The 23,046-nt window shown below is 47.7% G+C and overlaps 1 protein-coding gene across 2 annotated transcripts in view; it reads right to left on the minus strand.

Moving 5' to 3' along the window:
• Positions 1-23,046, minus strand: part of LOC6603686 (RNA-binding protein Musashi homolog Rbp6) — a 191,880-nt gene that overhangs the window by 89,437 nt on the left and 79,397 nt on the right. For both annotated transcript variants that reach the window (XM_026992355.1, XM_026992356.1), the window contains exons 4-5: positions 17,894-17,978; positions 14,443-14,484 (exon numbers count right to left, since the gene is read on the minus strand). In XM_026992355.1, coding sequence (XP_026848156.1) covers positions 14,443-14,484; positions 17,894-17,978 — 127 coding nt within the window. The remainder of the gene's footprint in view (positions 1-14,442; positions 14,485-17,893; positions 17,979-23,046) is intronic.

A 23,046-nucleotide genomic window follows, 5' to 3' on the forward strand; every position in this document is an offset into this window, starting at 1 on the left:
CAGATGTGTGTGTGTGTGTGTGTGTGTGTGGGGGGGCCAGGGGGGAGGTTGAGGCTGGGGTATATATTTTTATTCATTTTATAAACTAATGTTTGACCAACAGATGAAAAGGCCGAGTGTTTTGCTAGCCTTCAAGGAAACTCGAGATTATTTCTTGAGAATTTCCCCCCCCCCCCTTCTCGGTGGGGGTGGGGAGGGGGTTATTCTCCCCTGCGTGCATTGAAGCTTGCGTTTGATTTAATAGTTTATTAAGATACGCGGGCGCTCAGCACCGAGTGCAGATTAGGGCGAGCGAAATTTGCTTTGCGGTTCGTGCAACCCCACCCCACCCCACCACCGCCCGCCCATCAGCACTGCCACGGCCAGTCCCCCCCTTCGCTCTTTGCCACATAACTACTACTACCCCTCGACGCGCCCCCCCGTGCCACTCAGCACCAACCCTAGACACTTAAATGCGACGACCACTGGATTTTGGCTGTGGTTTATGGGCTTGAGCTGGGGCATAAATAGATTTTGGGTTTTCGCATTGAAGAGCGACTAGCAGGAGGGTGAGGGCAAGAGGAAAGAGGGAGGAGGACTTTGATAGGGGGGGGGCGGGGGACGGGGGGGGGGGGGGGGATAGTCTGTAAGTAGTCTTCTTATAGAACTGTTGAATTCTAAAGAATTTCTATTGAAAGCTTCCGGTATTGAAGCGAAGGGAAGTATTCTTTTGTGCCCGATTTCCATCATTTGTATGGGTATTTATCTGGTATCTGTGTGGGTTGCTCCCCACAGTTACATGCATATTGATCTGCCGGGAATCCAAAGAGCATCCAAAGAGTACCCATAATGGCGTACATCCTTCTTAGGGAGTTCAACTTCCAAGACCTCATGCTTGCCTTCAATTATCTGTAGACATTTACCTCCAGTTTGGTATCTGTCTAGTATTTACCTGTTGTTTTTACGGTATTAGGCACATGGTATATACTAGATAAAGCCAGGGCTATTGAACGCCTAGTCTATAATACGTTTCGCACTTGTTTTTGGTATTAATCATGCAGCTATTCCCCTGAAAAGCTTTTCCCGAACTTGTTATAGTTTTTACCTTTATCTGGTATTGTTTCAGAATCCTTAGACAGTATTTTGGTATATATTTTTGGTATTACTCATGCAGCTATCTCCTTGAAAAGCTCTTCACGAACCTGTTATAGTTTTTACCAGTATCTGTTATTTTTCAGAATTTGTATACAGTATTTTGGTATATAATTTTGGTATTAATCATGCAGCTACCTCCCTGGAAAGCTTTTCACGATCCTGTTATAGTTTTTACCAGAATCTGGTATTTTTTCAAAATTTTTATACAGTATTTTGGTATATAATTTTGGTATTAATCATGCAGCTATCTCCCTGAAAAGTTTTCCCGAACCTGTTATACTTTCTATCTGTATATGGTATTTTTCCAGAATTTTTAGAAAGTATTTTGGTATACATTTTCGGCGTACATCTGACGGTTGAGATTAGGCGCTCTTCTACGAGAGGTTTAGCATATAATTAGTTAAGCATTTAATGGGTATTTTAATGGTATTTTGTAGGTATTGAAATGGCATTTAGTAAGTCTTGTTTTAAGATGGAGAACAAGCCGTAGTCCAGATGGCATTTAGTTTCATTTAGCTCTTATGGTATTTAATTGATGTTTTCCAGTATTTAAGGTATTTTTGTGCCAGCATTTGATTTGGGAAACGGGCAGAGTTCTGTTTTTAAAGCTGAATGAACACAAGTGAATGAAATTCCCATCCGTGCGTGCGGTTCGGCATTTCCTATGGCATTCCTCTCGTTTAGTATTTATCTGGTATTAATGTGGTATTTATGTGGTATTTATCATGCATTGAGTATTTATTTTCCGATTTATCTCAATGACTCTACCCCTCCGCCCACCCCCCAACCAGTGATTGCTTCATTTTCATTGGCAATTTGTTGCACACACACACACACACACACACACACACACGGAGAGAGTCGGGGAATCCAGAATCAGAAAGCGAGACGCGAGGCGACGCGGAGGCGAAGAGATGAGACACGAAACGAAACTCATTTAAAAAGCTCATAAATTAATATTTTCACGCTTTAAATGCCACAACATTGCAGATCGCAGACACACACACACACACACCGAGACACACACACATACCGAGACACAGACACACACACACGCACATTACGGGTGCCGTGTGGATGCTAGACGATTAAAATGGCTGTTAATGACAAGTGAATGTTATAAATTACAGCAATGAAGGAAATTTGTTCCATCCCCACCCCCACACACACACACCGACACACCGACACACCGACACACCGACACACGCACCTACAGAGGACTCCTCTCCATTTCACCCATTGGCGGGCTGTCATTGGATGGATGATGAAGGATGGAGGATGGCGGATGGCGGATGGAGAAGGATGATGGGGCTGCTGCTTCTGCTGTTTCTGCTGCTGATGATGATGGCAACTTGATGGGGCACTGTGTGTGTGTGTGTATGTGTGCGTGTACGTCTGGCGGAGACACCGAAGCCTGCCTAATTATTTAAGATCAAGGAGACTACTGCCATGCCGGGAGTGGGGCCGGTGGGGGGGGAGGGGCTGCCATTTCAAGTCAACGCCAAATGCCAAACAATGGAAATTAAGGGCCAAGTCCGAGTCGAGCCCCGATCTAATGATGTTGTCTCTGCTCCATGTTTCAATGTTATTAATGATGCCCCATATGACACACATAAACACAGATGCACAGATGCACAGATACACAGATACACAGATACACAGCTACACAGATACTCTGCCCCACGCACAGACACCTCTTCTTTTTTTTGTGTTTTTGGCATCCATTGCCTTTAAATTATGCGCCATATTTTCAGTCGGGGCTTTTTTCCCCCCCTCTCAGGCTCTGCGTCGCGTTTAGGCAGATGTCGGATGTGGTATGCTTTTCCCCTAATACACACACACACACCACCAGAGGGGGGGCGGGGGCGAAATGAACGATTGAACCAACAAACAACAGCAACAACAGCAACAACAGCAACGACTGTGTGGCAGTGGCAGGATGACGACGATGCCAGCCAGCAACACGGCGAAATCAATGTGTGTGATTTGCCAATTATGTGGGTTATACGTGTATCTGTGTGTGTGTGTGTGTGTGTGTGTGGGAGAGGGAGGGAGAGAGGGGTATTGGCCTCGTCATTACCGCTGTTTCCATTTCCGGCAGACAGCAGAGAAGCGCAGGCTTCGATGTCAATTTCATAAGCAATTTACGCAGACATCGAGTCAAGGCGAGAGAATCGAAGAGGAGGGGGGCAATGAGGGGGCAAAGAGCAGGAGGAAAGGTACAGCAGAGAGAGACGAAATCCCATTCGATTTGCCAACTGTTGAAGGGCCCCGCATCACATTTTTCAAGTGTTGTGCTGTTGCGGGCTGACATTTGTGAATCCATTGTATAATTAACTAATTTTGGATTCATAGAGACACACAGAGTGGGAGGGAGAGAGGGGGGGTGCACTCCCCCAACAGATATACGGTGGTTCCTAATTATTGTCCTGCCATAAACAACTGCAAAGATACATCCGAAAAAAAGGGGGGTACGGGGGGGCCACAGCCGTAGAGGGAGGGAGTAGAGGGAGAGCAAGACAAAAGTAATGGCCGCTATAATTCACAGTTACTTATTGTTTATCTGTTCGTTTTGGCCAGCTCAATGTGGGCCATAACTTAAATGGTGGCCAAAAGCAGCAAAGGAATCCTTCGGCTCTCCTTTTTGTCTGGGTTTCCCGGCGTTCGATTTTATGGCAAAACCCAAACAGCCAACCACCTCCAACCTCCAACCCTCCCCCCCCCTCCCAGGCCATTCTTCTGCCTCATTGTGCTGTGCCTCCTGCCCCTGCCCCTGGCCCTGCCCCTCCCCGAAAGTGGCATGGTTTGTCTGTGATTTAAATGATGCGAATTAATTTGGAGAATTTTCAATCTACCCCTCGACACGCCCCCCCTCTCTCGCCAGCTGCAACCTGTGCAACAAGGCATGTGGCAGTGGCGGGTTGGGACCACAAAAGGGCAAGCCAGAGGCCGCCAAAGGGAGAGGAGACAGGGCCTTACCCTCTCGTCCAATATACCCTTCGCTGCAACAATGGCCGGGCGGCAGCGGCAGCGGCGGCGGCAGCGAAAGATGAAAAAGGAAAGCGAGGAAAACAATTGCCAGGCTGAAGCGAAAACAAGGCCAAGGAAAATCTCAGTGTACACATAACCGAAAGCCAAAATCGTGGCCATAACTATGTGCGGCATCCACAGCGAGAGAGAGAGAGATAGAGAGACAGAGAAGGAAATGGCAAACAGACAACAAAATAAAAAACACAACACAGAAAACCAACAAAAAAAGAAGTCAAAAAAGTCCAAAAATACAAAAAAAAAAACAAAAACAAAAGGCAACACACAAAACAATGCAGTTCGAAGGGTGGCAGGGGGGGAGGGGAGGGGCACGGAGGGGGGGTTGTGTGCTACAGACGAAAAGCAGATTGCATAAAAAATAGTTGAAGAGCCGGACAGCAGCAGCAGCAACAGCAACAGCAGCAGCAACAAGAGGCAGCCACCACATTTGGTGGCAAACATCTCTTTTGCGGGCGGCGGGGGGGGAACGGCATGCAGTGCCAGGGGGGGGGCTGTGGGCCGGCAGCAGGAATTGAGTGGGCGAAAGTTTAAACAACTATTTATTATAAAATAAAATACAACAAAATAACCAAATGAAATAAAGGAGGAAGCTGCGGCTGCGGCTGCGGCAGGACGAGCGTAACGAATGACCGGAGCCCTGGAAGGAGCCCGCAAGGAGGACGCCAGAGAGAGAGAGAGCACTTCCCTGTGCTTTTGGGGATCCATTCAAGGCCGTCCAAGGGCTATAGCGCCCCCCACGATCTGTGGGCTCTAAATCCAAAGAAAAGTCTACCCATATCCCCTGGAATATGGCCTCAAAGATCCACTAGAGGAAGCCTTTCCTCTGGATAGACTTCATTTTACAGGGTATAAAAACTATTTAACACATTCACACACACACACACAGGGGGGAGGGGGGAGGGGGGAGGTGGGGCATGAGTGAGGGATAAATGGAAACAGACAACAGCTGAGCGTGAAGGTGGCACGGCATCAGCGTTTTTCGTATTTTTGTATTTTTTTGGGACAGCAGGGGGCCTCTGGCCAAGGCAGACCACAGCAGCGGAGCAGGACCATCCAATCCATCCATCCAGTGCACAGATGAGAGAGCACACAGCGGATGGAGCCTTCGCTCGAGAGCCAGAGCCAGCGCCAGCGCCAGAGCCCGAGCCCGAGCCAAAGGAGCAACTTTTACGTGAAAATGTTCAAAATTTAATCAAATTAAAGTGAATGCGCCGCAGGCGAACATATTTCGCACGCGTCCTCTGGATGGATGCTGCCGCTGCCGCTGCTGCTGGGAGAGAGGGAGAGAGACAAAGAGATATCCTGCTGCTGGTGCGTGGAGGAGGATAACAGCTCTGCTGCGGCTACGTTCGCTACATTGCTGCGGCGTAAGTTTAATATGTAAATTGTTTTTACTCCACTCTCCACCGCCCCCCCACACGCCTCCCCCCCCGCACACACACACTCGCTCCGCTCCACGCCCTGTGGCAGCGGCCACCCTGCGGCATCGACATCCCACTCGACATTAAGTGGTTATCATAGCCATTTATGAGGCTGTTAAAAAGTATCTCATTAAACATAAATGGCCGCCCGCTCAACTAGAACAGGAATAGATACAGATACGGCCGTAGATGCAGATACTCCCGCAAAATATTGACTCTCCCGCGAGAGAGAGAGGGAGAGGGAGAGAGAGCGAAAGCAAAACCCCGAATTCTGAATCTGGAATTCTGAATCCTGAATCCTGAATCCAAAAAGCGGTCGCAGATGTTTCAGCGGTTTTCATATGTGGCTTGCATGCATGCCATGCCCCAAGAGGAAGGCCCCCGTGTTCAATTCCCATTTTATCCACACACACACACACACACACAGACACAGACGTGGGGATATTCTACCGAAATTCCGTTTACCTGTCAAACTTTTGCCATTTGTGGCCAACATATTTTGAAGTTAGCCAGCACCCCCCCCCACCCCCACACACCCCCACACACAGCAGAGCATTCCTGCCCCTTCCATCCTCCAGGGGGGGGCCTGGGGTCTGTCTCCGGCGAGGGGAAGACACCCCCCCCCAACGTTTATGCCTAAACTTTGTCAATTATTTGCGGATTTAACATTTTGTAGCTGGTGCGGATTTTGATTTTTGATTCGAGTTTAAAACAGAGCAACAACAATAAGGGGGGGACATCCTTGGACTGTATCCCATCGAGGAAACGACAGAGGGCGAGGAGGAGGTGAAAAATTAAGAGACACACTTCTCAGAATTGAATTGCAGGCCAGTATATAAAAAAAAAAAACCATCAGTTAAGATTCTTCTTTGGGGCATTCCCATCCAAAATTCATAAGAAATTGAACCCAAATTGAAACTGCAATCACGAGTCGAGGCCGAGAGAGAGAGCTCCAGAAATTGGCATTGCCAGTGGGCCAGAATGGGCAGCGGCGGAACGGGGGAAGCAGAATTGCTGGCCAAAATGTTGTCTAAAATATAATTGAAAAGAATTGCATTTCACTGGAATATCCTGGCACGAGTACCCGTTCAAATACCATGCTCAAAGCTTCTTCTTTAGCTTTTTCACCCTTTAACATTTTCCATTGAAAGGGAATTTCACTTGCAATCTTATGGAATCTCAAGCTGGCTGAATTTCTCTCTTTAATCGAGATCTATTCCTTTAAGCTGTGTCCTTGAGACCTCTGCATTCTCACTGAGGAATCTCTGATTTAAAGCCACCAATGCCACCAGGTTCCAGGTTGCACCAACAACGGAGGCAGCCCCAAATATATTTTTTGCAAATATTCATGTTTTTGATATTTATTTTGGGGGGGGGGGAAATATCAAATAACTATCAGTGCCGTCGCACAGTTGCAAATGCCAGGTTGCAAGTGCCGAAGTCACTCGCAACAAATTATCAGCGGAGACGTCAACGGCACCTGTCGTGCCCCACCCCTGCCCCACCCCAGCCCCACCCACCTTGTTGTCTGTTGGACAACGAATATTGGCAGAAAAAAATCCCCAACAAAAAAGAAGCGAGAGGAAGGGGATCGAAGCTGGGGATACCCTTGAAGTTCCTATAAGTTCCTCTATATACGCTTAAGGGATTCCGGAAATACTTCATTCCGTGTTCTTTTTTCTGTTGTTCAATCCCAAAACGCCACACGGCACTTTCCAGGGTATGTGTCCTCGTAAAAGAGACTCTCAAATCAAATGAAAGGCAGACAGAACGACAGATAAGGACAACAGCAGGGCAAGGGGGCACAGAGACAGAGAGAGAGAGAGGGAGAGAGAACTATATACATTTAGATGGAGTAAGACAAAGATAGAGAAGGCGAGCAGACGCAGACAGACGATGATTGTTGACAGTTGATGGGGCAACAACAGCACCACTTGCAATTTTCCAATTTGATTATTTTGCCAAGAAGCTAAATAAATATATTTCTATGCGCCAATTCTATATGCTAAAGGGGTGGGGTGGGGGGCAGTGGGGGGGCAGCACCTGGCGCTGCAACATCCCACTCGGGGTCTCTCTGGGTCTCTCTGTGTGCCGTTTATTATGCGTAGAAAGCCCGGAGAAAGTTCCTACAAAAGTAATAACGCCACAGAAAAGTTCAAACTTCAATTGAAATAAATTAATTTCAACATTCGGACTGACAGACAGGCGGACAGTCGGACGGGCGGCAACTAACTCGACAATTACACACACACTGCAAAAAGAGAGAGTCCCAGAGAGAGGAGGGAGAGGGGGAGGAAGAGTGGCTCTGAACCGCCACATAAAATAGTTTGAAGAACTTTCCCTGTCTCTGTCTCTGTCTCTGTTTTTTTTTTTTTGATTTGGTGCCCGGTTGCCCTGTGCCCCACGTGCCACATCTCTTTTGTTGTAAATGTAAAATAATAACGACAAAATTGCACTTTCAACTTTTCGACTGCCGCTCTCTCTCTCTCCCTCTCTCTCTCTCTCTCTCTCTCGAGTTCTATTGTCTGCACGGGAAAGTTGAATTAATCGAGGGCATGCCACACCCCCCCACACCCCGCTCCACCCCCAAACAGGCAACTGAAACTGCAGTCAGACGCATACTTCCGACATAGTTTGGCTGCCTCTCGACGACTGTTTCATCTTGATTGATTACATATTTTACAAGTTATTGCACACACACACACACCTCTGCTCTCTCCCTCTCTCTGCGTGTGGGGGGGGTGGGGGAGGCAGTGGTGGAGACGTGTGAGAAATACACGGTATTTATTAGATTTATGGCTTGGCTTTCATGTCTGTTTCGGTTATAATGGGATTCTGCCCCAAGAACTGTATTCAGACACAACTTTTTAATGTATTGGAAATTCACTTGACTCCCTCCCCCACCCCCTCCCCACCCCATACTCTCTGCCTCCCTCTCTTGCTCTTGTGAAATGCTGCAACAACGCATCCGTGTGGCAGGCACCCGTAGGTAGAAGAGGAAGCAAGAAAAAATAAAGTAAAACTCATGTCGAGAAGCGGTAAGCTGTGGCAATTGACTGAAACTGCCGGTTTAAATTAGAAAAGTTTGCACAATGTAAGTGTACAACTCCCCACCCAACTCTGCCACATGCCACACACACACACACACACACAGAGAGAGAGAGAGGGAGAGAGAGACAGATAGACTGTGGGTAGGAAGCACATTCGAGCGTGTTAATTTAATGGAAAACGATGCCACAGGACAGAGAGCGCCATTGATGGGCTTGAAGAGGGAAATGTGTCTGTGTTTCGACACGAAATTTGTCAAAGAAATGGAGCTGCCGAACTTCAGGATTGAGATTTTGAGGATGGCATAATTCCCCCGCCACCGCCCCCGCCCCCTCACCCACACACAGAAACAAAGATAGTTTCCATGGGGCGCCAGGGCGCCACCCCTCAAACCCCTCAAACCAGTAATCGAGCGATAATCCCGACATATATTCCCCTTTTTTTCCGTAATCCAGGAACTAAACTACCAACTGGAGGAGGCTCCACGGAGCCGTGGACTGTAATCAACTCATTTTGCCGCATGAATATCCCTGCCACACTTATCCGTGACGGCAAAAGCGGCAAAAACAAGTTTATCTACCGCCGTAAAGTGAGCCGTACTCCACTCCGGCGGGGCGAAATCTATGCGTATAATCCACTTATGGCCGCACCGTACGGACAGGCTCTTGTACGCACCTCAACTCCGGCATTAAAGGATTTTCCCCCCCCACTCCAAGCACGCACTCCACAGCAGCACGGAGAGCAGAGAGGGGGGGGGGGGGGGGGTTGGGGGGCAGGACACACACATGGATTTCTTTTGTTCCGAACAAACAGTCATAAATCCTAGCCCCAAGTTCAAACTGTATCTGGTTTTTGGGTGGGTGGGGGGATGGCCAGTGGCCCCAGCATTCTGTGGATTCCGTTCTTTTCCGTTCCCTTATTTTATGTGGCACTTATATGGGGCATGGCTGGCATGGCTGGCAGGACTGGCAGGACACAGCGTGCCCCAAAAAAGAAATCCATTTCACTTATTCCTCATGCACTTTTATGGCTCTAGTCCGCCGCCGTCGACGTACAAAATTTTGCACATTAAAAGCGAACTTTTTTACATGACATATGTATGCCAGAGTTGGAGCCCCATCCGCGCCGTGCTGCGCCGTGCCGTGCCCCGTCTTAGCCCACTTTTGGCTTCTTTTTGGCCAAATGTTGCTGGGCTCTTCCGCCTTCTTTATGGGTGGGGGCGGGCCAACTGTGTCCCCTTCCACACTGGGTGGTTCCTTCTGGCTAAATAAGGACCTCGCCGCTGTCCCATTCCTGGTCATATGTGAGCCTGCCTTCCGTCCCATAGATGGTCATAAATGGCCCCCTCTTCTGGCCCGTTCCTGGTCATATACGAGCCCCTCTTCTGCCTCGTTCCTGGCCATATGTGAGCCCCTCTTCTGCCCCATTCTTGGTCACATACGAGCCCCTCTTCCGCCCCATTCCTGGTCATATACAAGCCCCTCTTCTGCCCCACTCCTGGTCATACATGAGCCTCTCTGTTGCCCCCCCTGTTGGCCCCCTCTGCCACCCCCTTTTGGCCACATATAAAGCTTACTCAAATATACATTTCATATTCATGGTGAGGCGCTTAAAAAGCCAAGAAATTAACTCCGGAAAAGTGTGGAAAGAGCTGCCAGCGATAGAGTCGATGGGACATGTGTAGGGCAAAGCCCTACCCCTGCCGCCCCCCCCCCCCCCCTTTCCAGTGGTTGGGGATTAGGGGTAGAGGCCTACTTAGCACCCCCCCTCCCTTCCCTCACCGTACCGTTTCCTCTTGCCCGTCGAGAGTTTTCCATGGGTTTTCCACACTATTTTGTGCTTAGTCGGCGGCTCATCTGCATTTTATGGTCCAAAAAAAAAAAAAAAGAAAAACATCATCATCATTTTTTCGCATTTCATTATGGCGCGCACTGTATGCGTGTGTGTCTCCCTCTCTCTCTCTCGCTCTACTCAACCTTTCTCTAGTGAAAACTTGGAGCAGCATCATTTAGTATGCTTCATTTCATTATGTCCCCCCCCCCCCTGCCCCTGCCCCTACCACACTCCTTCTCTCTGTCTCTGTCTCTCATTTTGAAAAACTCTTAACTTTCGCTGCAACCGCAAGCATTTTGGGGCCGCATTTTGTGGGCAATCCTTCTGTGTCCTGGTTCTCGTTCCCGTTACCGTTTTGGTTCTGGTTCTGGTTCTGGTTCGTCCTTAGCAAACGGTGCGAGAAATTGTCCTCTCTTTTACCTCCATTTCCCCCCCGTCTTCACCCTCCTTAACCGCTTTTCCTAGCGCCATTTCCCTATGCCTTTCCTTTTTGCTTTTGCTTTTGCTTTCTCTTTTTTTTTTTGGATGTCGCTTGCAGCTTTCTTTCTGTTTGCTTTTTTTGTTGTTGCTGGCTGGCAGAACTCCTTTGGGTGTCTCTGCCATTTGCCTCGCACTAAGCCCCCTCTCCCTCGCCCACCCCCTCTCCCTCCCTCTCACTCTCTTCGCTCTGTCTCGCTCTGTCAGTCATTTTTTCCTCGTAATTTTCATAAGCAGCCGTTAGACGTTGGATTTATGTTTTTAAACGCCTTTTAATATGCGAGAGGATATTCGCGCGTAGCTGCCGCCCGACTCCCCCTCCCCACCCCCCCCAACAAGACACAAAGCCACTCGGCAAATGCCGCATAGCCACCGTGGTCCTAGCCAGCCACCCCTCACCGCTCACCCCCTGCATGCCACATCCGTAGCACCATCTTTATCCTTGTTGGAGCTTCTTCTTCCTTCTCCTCCTCCTCCTCCTTCGTTCTTCTTCTTCTTCTGGCTTCTGGCTGTCGTTTCTTGGTAACGCGCCGCAAATCCAGTGAGAATGCGTTTAAAAAAATATTATAATAATAACATTACGTAAATAATTGTTGGCTGCTGCTGCTCCTCCTTGCAGGGGGTGGGGGGGGGGGGGAGAGACAGGGGAACAGTCGACTGCTGAGTGGGTTCGGTGGTTATTGCAGGGTGCCAGGCACGCGCCGCTGGAATAGCAACGGAAATCAGCTGCGTGTTGATAAGCACGCATAGCTCTGTGGAGGCGGTGGAGGTGGGGGTGGGGGGCAGTAGGGAGCAGGCAGCAGGCACCATGAGGCAGGAACAGAAATTCGAAGGCTGAACAGCAATTCAAAGGGGGGGGCAACCTTAGCTGGAAGATGGAGCCCTCTTCGAGTTTGTTTCCTTCTTCTGCCAAATGTATCTGTGTATCTGTATATCTGTATATCTGTGTGTGTGTGTGTGTGTGTTTGCGTGCGTATTATGGTGTGCTTTGCGGTTTTTTTGTACCAGGAAAACGCTACCGCTAGACGAAGGGCGGAATATCCTACTCTGGAATATAATATTAGACAATTCCAAGAATTTTCAATACACTATATCTGCGTCCTATATATAGGCCGGAGCCATGGAACCTGCAATTAATTCGATTAAGTGATTCCAGGAAGAACAGACCCCCCCCCCCCCCTTGATCAGATTCGAGGGACAATTGAATGAAAACGGTACTTTATTGCCATTTAAATGGCAAATCAATCAAGGGACCTGCATTTCTGTCGAAAAATTAATAATTCCCTTATTTTCAATAATTTGAAAACAAATTGCAATAAAATGCATAAATTTCGCTTAATTTAATTCCCCCCTAAAAAAACACACACACACACATACATACATATATTTAGGTGTTTTTTAATTGTGTTTTCTATAATCGAACAATGTCCATATTGACCTCGAAAACCATAAACCGAAATAATTTATTTGTTGTATAATTTAAATGCAACAAAGAAGGGGGAAAATCGAATGAAATTAGTTTGGGGGAAATCTCTTTGTGGCACTTTGCTGCTCCTGCATTTGCTCCTGCTGTTAGCCAAAGGATCCTTCTTTCTTGCAGAGCATTATGTGTCCCAAGAAGGGTGGGGAGGGACCCCAAAAACACAGAGGCACATTTGTAACGCGCTGTCTAACCGGCCTCAGGAGATGGTGGCAGGCGAGGGGGGGAGCAGGGACAGGAACAGGCACAGGAGCACCCAAAAATGTGCGTGCAAGAGAAATTGAGAAAGGCACAACCAACAAAAAAAAAAAAAAACGAAAGACAAGAAAAGAAAGACAGGGTAGAGCTCTGCCTGCAGACAGAAGCACTCCACACACCACCTTCGCCCCCCACACCCCCACCCCCATCACTTTTGGGTGAAAATTTTGTTGTCATCATCACTTTAAGAGAGACAGAGAGAAGGTGCGGCAGAGGGAGGGATGGGGAGAGGGAGAGGGAGAGAGAGAAATGCTTGGGTGACGCTGAAGGTAAAGTCCTGTAGACAGGGGAAGCCAAAGCCACCGACGCCTGTCAGACACAAAGTTATCTTCTTTCCTCCCTCCACCCCTCCACCCCGCCACCACAGCTCCCACGGTTTTTGCAGCCTGTTTTCGTTGTTGTGTTTCCTCGCTTTTTCCTGTGGTTGTTGTTGTCATCTTCCGTTTTTAATTTCATCTGCCATTTACTGCTACTTATGACACATCCTTTTTGCCGCGGTACCCCCCGCCTCCCCCCCACTGCCACTCCATTCACAGAGCCACCAACAGGACAATCCGCCGACTCCCCACCAGAACCTGAGCTCTGAAAGACTTCCCACAAAAATATCTGTATCTGTCCCATTTTTGGAATTTCTGTTTCCCTTTTTCTTTTTTCATGTATTTTATTTTTTTTTCGCTGGTATTATTATACTCTTTCAGTAAGCTATGACGATTCGGAAAGAGAGAAAGTGAAGCAAATTCGAAGACAAATAAAAACAGAATTTACGCACCAAAAAAAGCGTCCCATTTGCTGAAAGAGCGAGCCGAGTGGGCTGCAGCTCGCAAACGAAACGAGCATGATCGGACATGTTCAACAGAGGGAGAGGCAACGAACTGAACTTGCTCTCAATGCAAGATTCGCAGCAGCTCGGCATCGGAAGCCGAGTGTCGTATTGTTGTTGTTGTTTCTGGAGCGACGCAACTGCGAGAGCATTTGTTGTGCCGTGAGAGCGAAGCAAAGCCTCGCAGATCAAACGAAGATCAAGAGATAAGACAGCAGACTAAATGCAAGAGGAGGAAAGAGAGTCGTAACCTGAATTTTGTTATGCCCTCCCTCCACATGCAAGCGCTAAAAGCGAGAGTCGTGGCCCCAGGCTGAGTTCAGCTTTTCGCTGACGACACGAGCAGGATCGGACATGTTCGACGACGAGAGATAACGAACTAACCTGCTCTCAATGCAAGCTCGCAGCAGCTCGGCATCGGAAGCCGAGTGTCGCGCTTTGTTGTTGTTGTTGTTTCTGGAGCGTGAACAAAGCCTCGCAGATCAAATGAAGATAAAACTGCACTGCGCGCTCGAAACGGCATACAAGAAAAATGCAAGAAGAGCAGCTCCGTCTGTAACGCAAATATGTGCATACATTCATGTGTATTCAATTTCGTATATTCTCAAAGCAATCTTCAAAGCCACTTTTTCCCTCTATCAAACTTTTCACAAGACTCTAATTTTCAATAAATGGTACAAGAAAGATCTTGTTATTATCATATCATATACTTAATACCTATGGGAAATACCCTAGGAATCAATAGTTTAAATAGTTATAAGACATTTTTTTTTTCTAATAAAAAATCCAGTCCCGTTTAATCAAAATTTCATATGGCACTCAAAAAACCCATATATTCTGTAGGGTATACAACGTTTCGACTTTCGAAACTAGATTTCGTTGGCATTTTCTTGCTGTATTTTTGGTAGGAGATTGGTACTTACCTTGGGATGTGCACGTCGCGGAAAAGCTACTTTTGGATCGACCTGCGGAAGAGAAGAGGAGAGCAACGTGAGCGAAACAGAGATAGCGTGAGTGGGGGGGTAAATGGGCAGCACTACGGGTGGGGGGAGGGTGAGGGGTTGGGGAAGGGGAAAGGGAGTGTGGGGAAAAATCGTATGCTTAATGACATTTAAATGAAAAGAACATTTCGCGCAACTCTTCATATTAATAGCGTAGCATAAATCTTGCATAAGCCCTGCACTGCACATTAAATGAAATTGCCCCAAAGTGGAGGCATGATGCCACACAGGGGGTGGGGGGTGGGGGGTGGGGCTGGCTGTGACTGTGACTCTGACTGTGGCAGTGGCAGTGGCAGTGGCTTTGGCTGTGGCAGTGGCTCTGCCAGTGGGTGGCTCTTCAAGCTGAGCACGCACGAATTAACGCGTAACAAATTGCTCGGCCAGCGGGCAAAAGGCAGAAAGGGGCGTGCGGGCGGGGGCGAGGGGGTAGATAGGACACTGCCGCAGAGGGGGAAAAACCGAGAGATTTCTCTCCTTTGCGACTTACGCCAATAAGCAGCGTCATTAAAAATAATTAAAAATCATAAAAATTCAATTTTAAGCACTTTTTTTTTCTCTCGTCTGATTTTGCTTCCTTTTTTCTCCTTCTCCGGGTTGGTTTTTCCTTGTGGCTTCCACATTAGTGGGGGCGAAGCCTGAGAGACAGCTCGTCTTGACAGGTCCCCCCGCCACGCCTTCAATGCAGGGGGGGTGGCGGGGCATGGATGTATCCTTGGGATCTGCGACTAAATCTCAGCCAAACTGAAGTGCTTCTGTTGCAGTATCTTAAGCCAATGAAGTGGGGGTGAGGGGAAGGGGGGATGGGGAAAATTACTGGCAAAATGGGCTCAAGGAAGCAACGCAATATCCTCTGGCGAAATCACAGATGAAAAGTTGTCACAGGACACGAATGTGACTAGGATCTAGGCAGGACATGCGGCAGGCCATGCGGCAGGCGGCGGCGGTGGCTGCCTTCTCTCTCTCTCTCTCTCTCTCTCTCTGTGTGTGTGTGCCGTGTTGATTTCCTGTGTTGCAGGACAGAAAACGGGAAAAACAACGGCAGCCGCATGGCGGGAAATTGATTTTTAGATTAAAATTAAAACTAATCAGCGTTGAGTGCGGCACGATAGAGAGGGAGCGGGCAGGAGAGAGCGGGAGAGAGGATGAGTGAAAAGTGGGCAAAAGTGGGTGTGAGCTGGCCCGCTTTTTTCGGTGGAAAAACACATCAGGCCGAAAAACCGTAACGTAAAATGAAATGAAATGAAATTCATTTTCGTTTCGTTTTCGTTGCTGTTCAGCCAAACGGAAACACGGAGAATCCCTGACCATTCAGTGAAAAATCAAGGAGACCGAAGAGCGGCGGCGGGAATATGTATATCCTGTACACACACACACAGATACGGTGTATCCAACAGATATTCAACATATAAATACGTGTCCATGTATGTGAATGCAGTTTTGCAAAAATTACACATAAATGCGAGAGGGTAATGCGCATTTTATTTACAGTTGGAAAGGCATATTCAAAAAGCCTGATCAAATGGACATCGCTTGGAAGGACATCCATCCGTCCATCCATTCATCCATCCGTCCAGCAACAGCGACAGCGACAGCGACAGCGACAGAGGAGCTTCACTTAATTAGGCTAATGCCAATGCGGCGTATGCGTAATGCGTCCGAAATGCAATTACAGCAGAGTCTTCACTGTACGAAGGGATGTGCATATGTAAATGTGGGCGTGGATTGGGCGGACAGTCGGCTAATCAAAAGCCGCATTTTTCTGTTCCCAGAGTCTGATTTTGGTATTCCTCTGAATGGAGGAATGGAGATCCTTTAAAGTTAATTATAGCTAGTGAGCTAGTGATGAGATGGGTATGCCCTCTGTCCCTCAAAGGGCAATGTTTAGGACCATCAAAAATAGCAAACAATTCGATTAATGTTGTAGAAATGGCATGACGGCGAGGCGTTACATATCTCTTTGGAATATCCATCTGTAAAATCTAGATAAGAGCAGCTGCCTCTAATGGAACTAACCAGTTTAGGCCTGAACTTAAAGATTGATATTTTATCGAATAAAACAAAAACACCTTCGGAGAGCTCCACCTCTAGAGCTCTAAGAAAGCAGAGATAGTTCATATTTCGTTATGATCTATTCGATGATTATGGATCATCGTCACCGGGAATCCCAGGTCTTCCAGCACACGATCAAGTGTCTGGAGGAAAGGTCAAACAATCGATGCTTCGCAGCACAGAAATTAGTTTGCTTAATTCTCCAAAATTCAATGAACTTTCCAATAAAAAACGGAAACATTCTGGAAGGATTTTCCTCCTTTTTTTCGGGAAAGTACGAGTATGTAAGGGAAGGCTCTCTGGACTCTGGATTCTCTCGATTCTGGACTCTCGATTCAGGACTCTCGATTCTGGACTCTCGATAATGGACTCTCGATTGGGGACTCTCGATTAGGGACTCTCGATTCTGGACTCTCGATTCTGGACTCTCGATTCTGGACTCTCGATTAGGGACTCTCGATTATGGACTCTCGTTTCGGGGTCTGGTTTCTGGACTGCGACTGCTTCACTCTTCCTTCGTGCCTTAATTTGGCTTGGAATATAAACTGCTTTTAAATTAAATTTCTAATACTCTTCCAGTCTATAAAGGGCCCGGTATGGGGCTACTATAATATGTAGAGGTGTGCTTTAAGGCCTCGCTGTACTGCCATATCCCAAAATTGCGGACTTTTACTACCAGAAAGATACTTTTGATGGCACCCCAAATTTCATCAACTAATCATAATATTCTCCCTTGAACAACAGGAAAAAAAAAACAAAAAAAAAGAGCCACCATTGCAGCTCATTTGATGTGCTTTTGGCTCCACTCTCCTCTCCTCTCCTCCCCCCTCCCCTCCTGCACTCTTACAGGTAATTAAAAATTGTTTGGCCTTTACATCGCCCTCCACCTCCACCTCCACCTCCGCCTCCTTCTTTTTTTTTGGCAACGATTTTTTATGGTAGTTTGGCTGATGTTGTTGTTGTTGTTGTTTTTATTTGGCAGAGACACTGTTATGCTTTGACTTTCTAATTGCTGTCAATAAACGTGGAGTAGAGTGGAGGAGAGGAGAGCAGGGGAGAAAGCAGGGGAGGGAGCCCCAGAGAGAGGCTCACAAATTTATGTTGGTGATGAGATGACGTCGCGCCACTGCTTTTGAGCAAATATTTTGCATAGTTTTCCCTCAAGTGGGGAGTCTTTTTTTTTTTTTGGTTTTTTTGATTTTTGTTTGCACACACAACAAAAAATGAGTGGAAAATAGTGAAAATAGGGATATAGCTCAGGTCTATGTAGGGGTAGGGGGGCAGAAGGGGGACATATGGGGTCTATAAACATTCAAACATTTACCTTTTTGCCATCCAGCTCGTGTGTGCCTTGGGTGAGTACCTTATCCACGCTATTTGGATCGCTGAATGTGACAAAGCCAAAGCCTCTGCAACGACAAGAACCGTACCGGGAACAAAAAAAGAGACAAGAAAAAGATGGCTAGATAGATAGATAGACAGATAGATGGATATATGTATGGTATGTATGTGTATAAAGTGTGAGAGAGAGAGAGAGAGAGAAGGGCTTGGAGAGACGTTGGAGAGAAGTTCCTGCAAATATTTGCACAACCAAAAGCAGACGGAGATGGAGACGACGGTGCGAGGTCCTCGAGAGGCAAGTAACTGAAACTGAACCTGAATCAACGGAAACGAGAGAACCGACCCAGGACGGACGGACGGACGGACGGGGGGGTACAAGGGGTTCGGCGGAGGGGGGGGGGACTGGGACCTGCTGCCATCGTCAGTTTAGCACGTGCGCCAATTAGGCGCTCAAATTACATCAAAATATTGCCAGAGAGAGAGAGAGGGAGAGAGAGAGAGAGAGAGGGGTGGGGGGGAGGCACGGTACTCCCGGCTCCCCTTTTTTTTCGCCGAACAGTTCGAAGCCGCTAACGGCAGACGCTTACAAGCCATTACACTCGTCCCCCCACTCTGCCCCACACTCTCCCCGTCTCTCTCTCTCTCTCTGTCTTTCGTTCGTGTTGTGATAAACTTATTCTTGTTAAATATTTAATTAAAATGCTTATTATCTCGCACTGCATTTTAATGAGTCTCCCATGCCACCAAAAACCGAAACTCGGAGGCTGAAACCAGAGCCAGAGCCAGAGCCAGAAGCGAGATTCAGAGAGTCGGAGGCACAATCCACAGCCAGAATGAGGCACAGAGGCAGAGGCAGCAGCAGCATCATCACCCAGACAGCAGCAAAAAGACAACAAACCAGTTCAGAGATTTTTGGCTATGGCTGTGGCTGCCGCACTGCCGCTCTGCCACCTCCCGCCACCTGCCACACACCCGTTTAAGCTCTCTGCCTCCGCCTCTGCCTCTGCCTCTCTGTCTGTCCCCGTCTGTGTGGCACGTTTATGTTTATTTGAGTTTTGCCACTTGGCAGCAACGCTTAACGAGGCATCTCCTCCTGGCCCTCTTCGTTCAGACGCACCACCGCACCACCGCACCACCGTGCAGGCTAAGCCCACAGACACATGCTCGTATTTGTCTTGCTCTTTTAAGCCCAATCGTGCCACCACCCCTGATCCCCAGTCCGGCAGGTCCCCCTCCGCCTCCCCCTCTCTGTCTCTCAATCGGTATCCAAGAGGAGGGCAAAAGAAGAGCAACCGCAAGCACAGACAGTAATTAACGACGATTCTATTGCAATTGTGGCAATTGTTACGGTACTGATTCCATGATTCCATGACTCCATGACTCCATGACTCCCTGGTTATCCATGCCCCTTCCTGTCCAGCAAGGTCACTGTGTGGCACTACCCCTAATGGTCCAGCGACCATCCCTGGGGGTCCAAATGGTCAACTGGTACTGGAATTACTGCGATACACCCCGTTTATGGCCCTCATTTTATGCATTAAAGGGAAGGATATATTAATAGGAGAAATTATGGTCAAAGTTCCTGGAAGAGGCAGGAGCCTTAGAAGGAGCCACTAACGCAAAAACTTGAGAGAAAGTGCTGCAGATGGGCTGGGCTATCGGAAGGGTTATTTAGAGACACATCTGTGGCTGTTCAGATACATGGAAACCCATTGAATGTTTCCGTCTTTGAATAGGGTTCTTCCTGGACACTCCAACGATTCATTCACGTTCCTTTTACCCTCATATCTTATCTGTTAGCTCTATCTATGTTTGAACCATCAAAGAATATCCTGCAATCATTGATCTTTCATTAACACCCAATATATACTATTGTATCACAGGAGATACCATCCAAACCCAACCCAGAAGTCTTTGGAAGCGTTTAGGGATCAGTGATAAGGGATCAATGAGGGATAGTGGTGATGAATCGATAGCTGGTTGGAATACGTATTAAAGCGAGAAGAAAACAAAATAATCGGGAGTCAGGAGTTCGCTTTTACTTGGCTTTTCGAAGCCCATACATATCGATAGGCTCTGAGCCGATAACGAGGAGTGTATAAGGATTGGATCTAAGGAAAGATCTAAGGATCTATAAGTCTTTCAGACGCGTTCTCCAGCACTCACAGAACATGATTGATCGTGATAGACTCCTGGTAGACGAAGCGTGATCCATCGTCCACTATCTAGTGATGAAATCCGTAAATTCTCTTTCAGGCACACTTTTCTATCTAAACACGTACACATGTACTTTCCATCATCTGCCCTGCCCCTTGTAGAACGGCATTCAATATCCATTAGCTTTGGAATGTTGGAATCTATCTGAATATTTTGGATCTAAGTGCAAGTTTCTTTAGGACTTTTATAATACCCTATAAAATACCATTCTATACCACCTATCTCCATATTCTATATCTATCTATCTATGCGTCTATGTATCTAGCTATCTTTCAATCTATGTAACTAACTATCTATCTATCCATCCATCCTATCCAACTATCTATCTATCTATAACTATCTATCTCTATCTATCCATCTATCCATCCATCTATCTATCTATCTTTATCTATCTATATCTACCTATCCATCTATCTATCTATATCTATCTCTCTAGAACTATCTACCTATCTATATCTATCTATCCATCTATCTACCCCTCTATATCGTCTCCATATCTGTATCTTTATTGATTTATGCCATTATTATCCTTCCATTCCGTACGGACATATGCCACTTAATCAGTCTATTGGTTATTCCACACTTAATTATTATCTAAGCTCCACTTCTAATCTCCCTCTCTTCTCCCCCACTCTTCTCTCTCTCCCTCCCTCTGTTTCTTCGGTAAGATTCCTTGCATTTATTGGCAATACAAAGAAAATCCGAAACAAGAACAATTTCCTTGTTTGTGAAATTTATAAAAAAGATTTTCATATGCAAAAGGGACAAGTGGAAAACAGGAAACGGGGAAACGGGGAAACGAGGAGACGAGGAGACGAGGAAAAGCCTTTTTCCCAATGATTTGGCTTTCCATTTTGCCGTTCGAGTAACGAGTAACGAGAATCGAGAGTCATTATTATTATTATTGTACGAGTAGTTCTCCGATGGATTTTGGGGGGGTTCTTACTGGGTGGGGAGTGGGGTGGGGAGGGATTCCTGTACAGCTGCTACTGCTGGTGGTGCTGTTGCTGGTAACATGCCACAGCACGGGGCACTGTCTGGTACTCTGCTACTCTGATATTCTCGCATTAAATAAACATTTTATCGTGATATTTATAGAACATCGAATCGAACAACAATTTGTGTCTGTCTGTGTGTGTGTCTACTGTGTGTGTGTGTGTCTGTGTGTGTGTGTGTGTGTGTGTTCAATGTTGCAATTTGCGCAGCAAAAAGAGGCCTCCTATCCTTTCGTGCACCTATTAATATTGATTTAAATGGGGGTCGAGGGGGGTACGAGGGGAGGTTGCACTTTATGGGCTAGGGTGGACTGTAAGGGTCGTAGGCGTAACTTCAATCCAATGTTCAAGTGGGTCACACAAAATTGCAAAACGTTGCAAGGCGGCAGGCGGCAGGCGGCAACAGAGGTTGAGGGAAAGTGCCACAAAGTTGAGGACAGAGATTGTTGCAATTGCTCTAGAGATACGGGATTGCACTGACAGGGGGAGAGAACGTGAGAGAGACAGAGTGAGAGAGAGAGAGAGAAAGACTCTCAAAGTGAAAAGCCACAAATTTAAAAGGCAAAACTCAAAAATAATGTGTCTCCTGTGTGCAATTTACTCACAAATTCAGATTCAATTTATGCAACTCGAGGCAGACAAGACCCCCCATGCCCCCCCCGGCCACCCCTCATGCTGCCACATGCCCCAAAAACGAAGGACGGAGGCACCAACGAGGGCGACGGGGCAGGGGGAGGGGGAGGGGGGCAGAGAGAGAGCAAGGCTCTCTGGATAACAACAGAAATGTGTGTGAGACCGGAGAGAGAAATGCAGAGACATTCAGGCTTGCCCCGCGCCTCCCCTCACCACTCTCGGGGAAGTGGTGTGTGTGTGGGGCTTGGGGCAAGGGGGCCAGGGGAGGGGGGGTGTGTGTACATGCAACTTGGGTTGCTTGTTGAATTTTATAAAGCCGTTTCAGAATGCTAATGAGCGCCACGCACACAAGCCAAGGATGATGCTTGCTGCTTGCCTCAACCTGTGGCAACAACAACAGCAACAAAACGGAAAAAAAACCAAAAAAACGGGAAGAGGGGGAAAAGGGAAAAAGGAAAAAAGGGTGAGTCTGCGACAGGTGAGCCACAGCCAGAGGCATGCTGTCGGCCAGGTGGGAGAGGGGGAGGGGTGGCAGGGGGAGGGTGGCGGCGTGGCAATCATGTAACACATACAAAACACCGCAGACACGTACCAAAACATCGGAGGGGGCGCACACACGAAAGAGAGAGAGAGAGAGAGAGAGAGAGCGGGCAGGGGGGGTGCCTGGGGCGGGGGAGGGGGAGAGGGAGGTTGGTAGGTGCTTATAAAAGCAAAATAAAAGTGTTATTTGAATTGAGGCAACAGCAGAGCTTGCAGCTTGAGCGTTGGGAAACTTTAGCCCCTCTCCATCCCCCTCCCCCTCCCCCTTCCGGCGCTACCCAAAACCTAGAGATCCAGGACTCCAGAAGGACTGAAGCCGGAGCTTACGCACAATTTAGCAAAACACAACTCTTGTGCATGTATTTAGCCCTTCCGCAGATACACAGATACACTCACGCCCGACAGCAGATCCTGCAGATAGTTCCAACCCCCTCTCCGCCCCCCACTAGTGGGGCAGGGCATCCTGCAGTTAAGTTGGCGGTTGGCTTCGTTGCGTCTTGCGTCTTGGATTACCGTAAATAATCTCCCTAAATGAGTTACCAAAAAACGGTCAAAGTTCAACCATCAAGGTGTTGCCTCGCCACCCTCCAGCAGGGGGGGGGGGGGGGGGGGGGGGGGGATGCGTGTGTGTGTGTGTGTCTGCTTTTGTAATCGCCACATTTGCCTTTGGGGCGCCACACACACACACACACACACACGGAGATAACAAACACATGTCCAGGCGGCATAGATCTGGCTAGGGGAAGGCTCC

The sequence above is a fragment of the Drosophila persimilis genome, unplaced genomic scaffold (genome assembly GCF_003286085.1).
Source record: "Drosophila persimilis strain 14011-0111.01,24,50 unplaced genomic scaffold, DperRS2 tig00000732-arrow-arrow-pilon, whole genome shotgun sequence".
NCBI classification, from domain to species: Eukaryota; Metazoa; Arthropoda; class Insecta; order Diptera; family Drosophilidae; genus Drosophila; species Drosophila persimilis.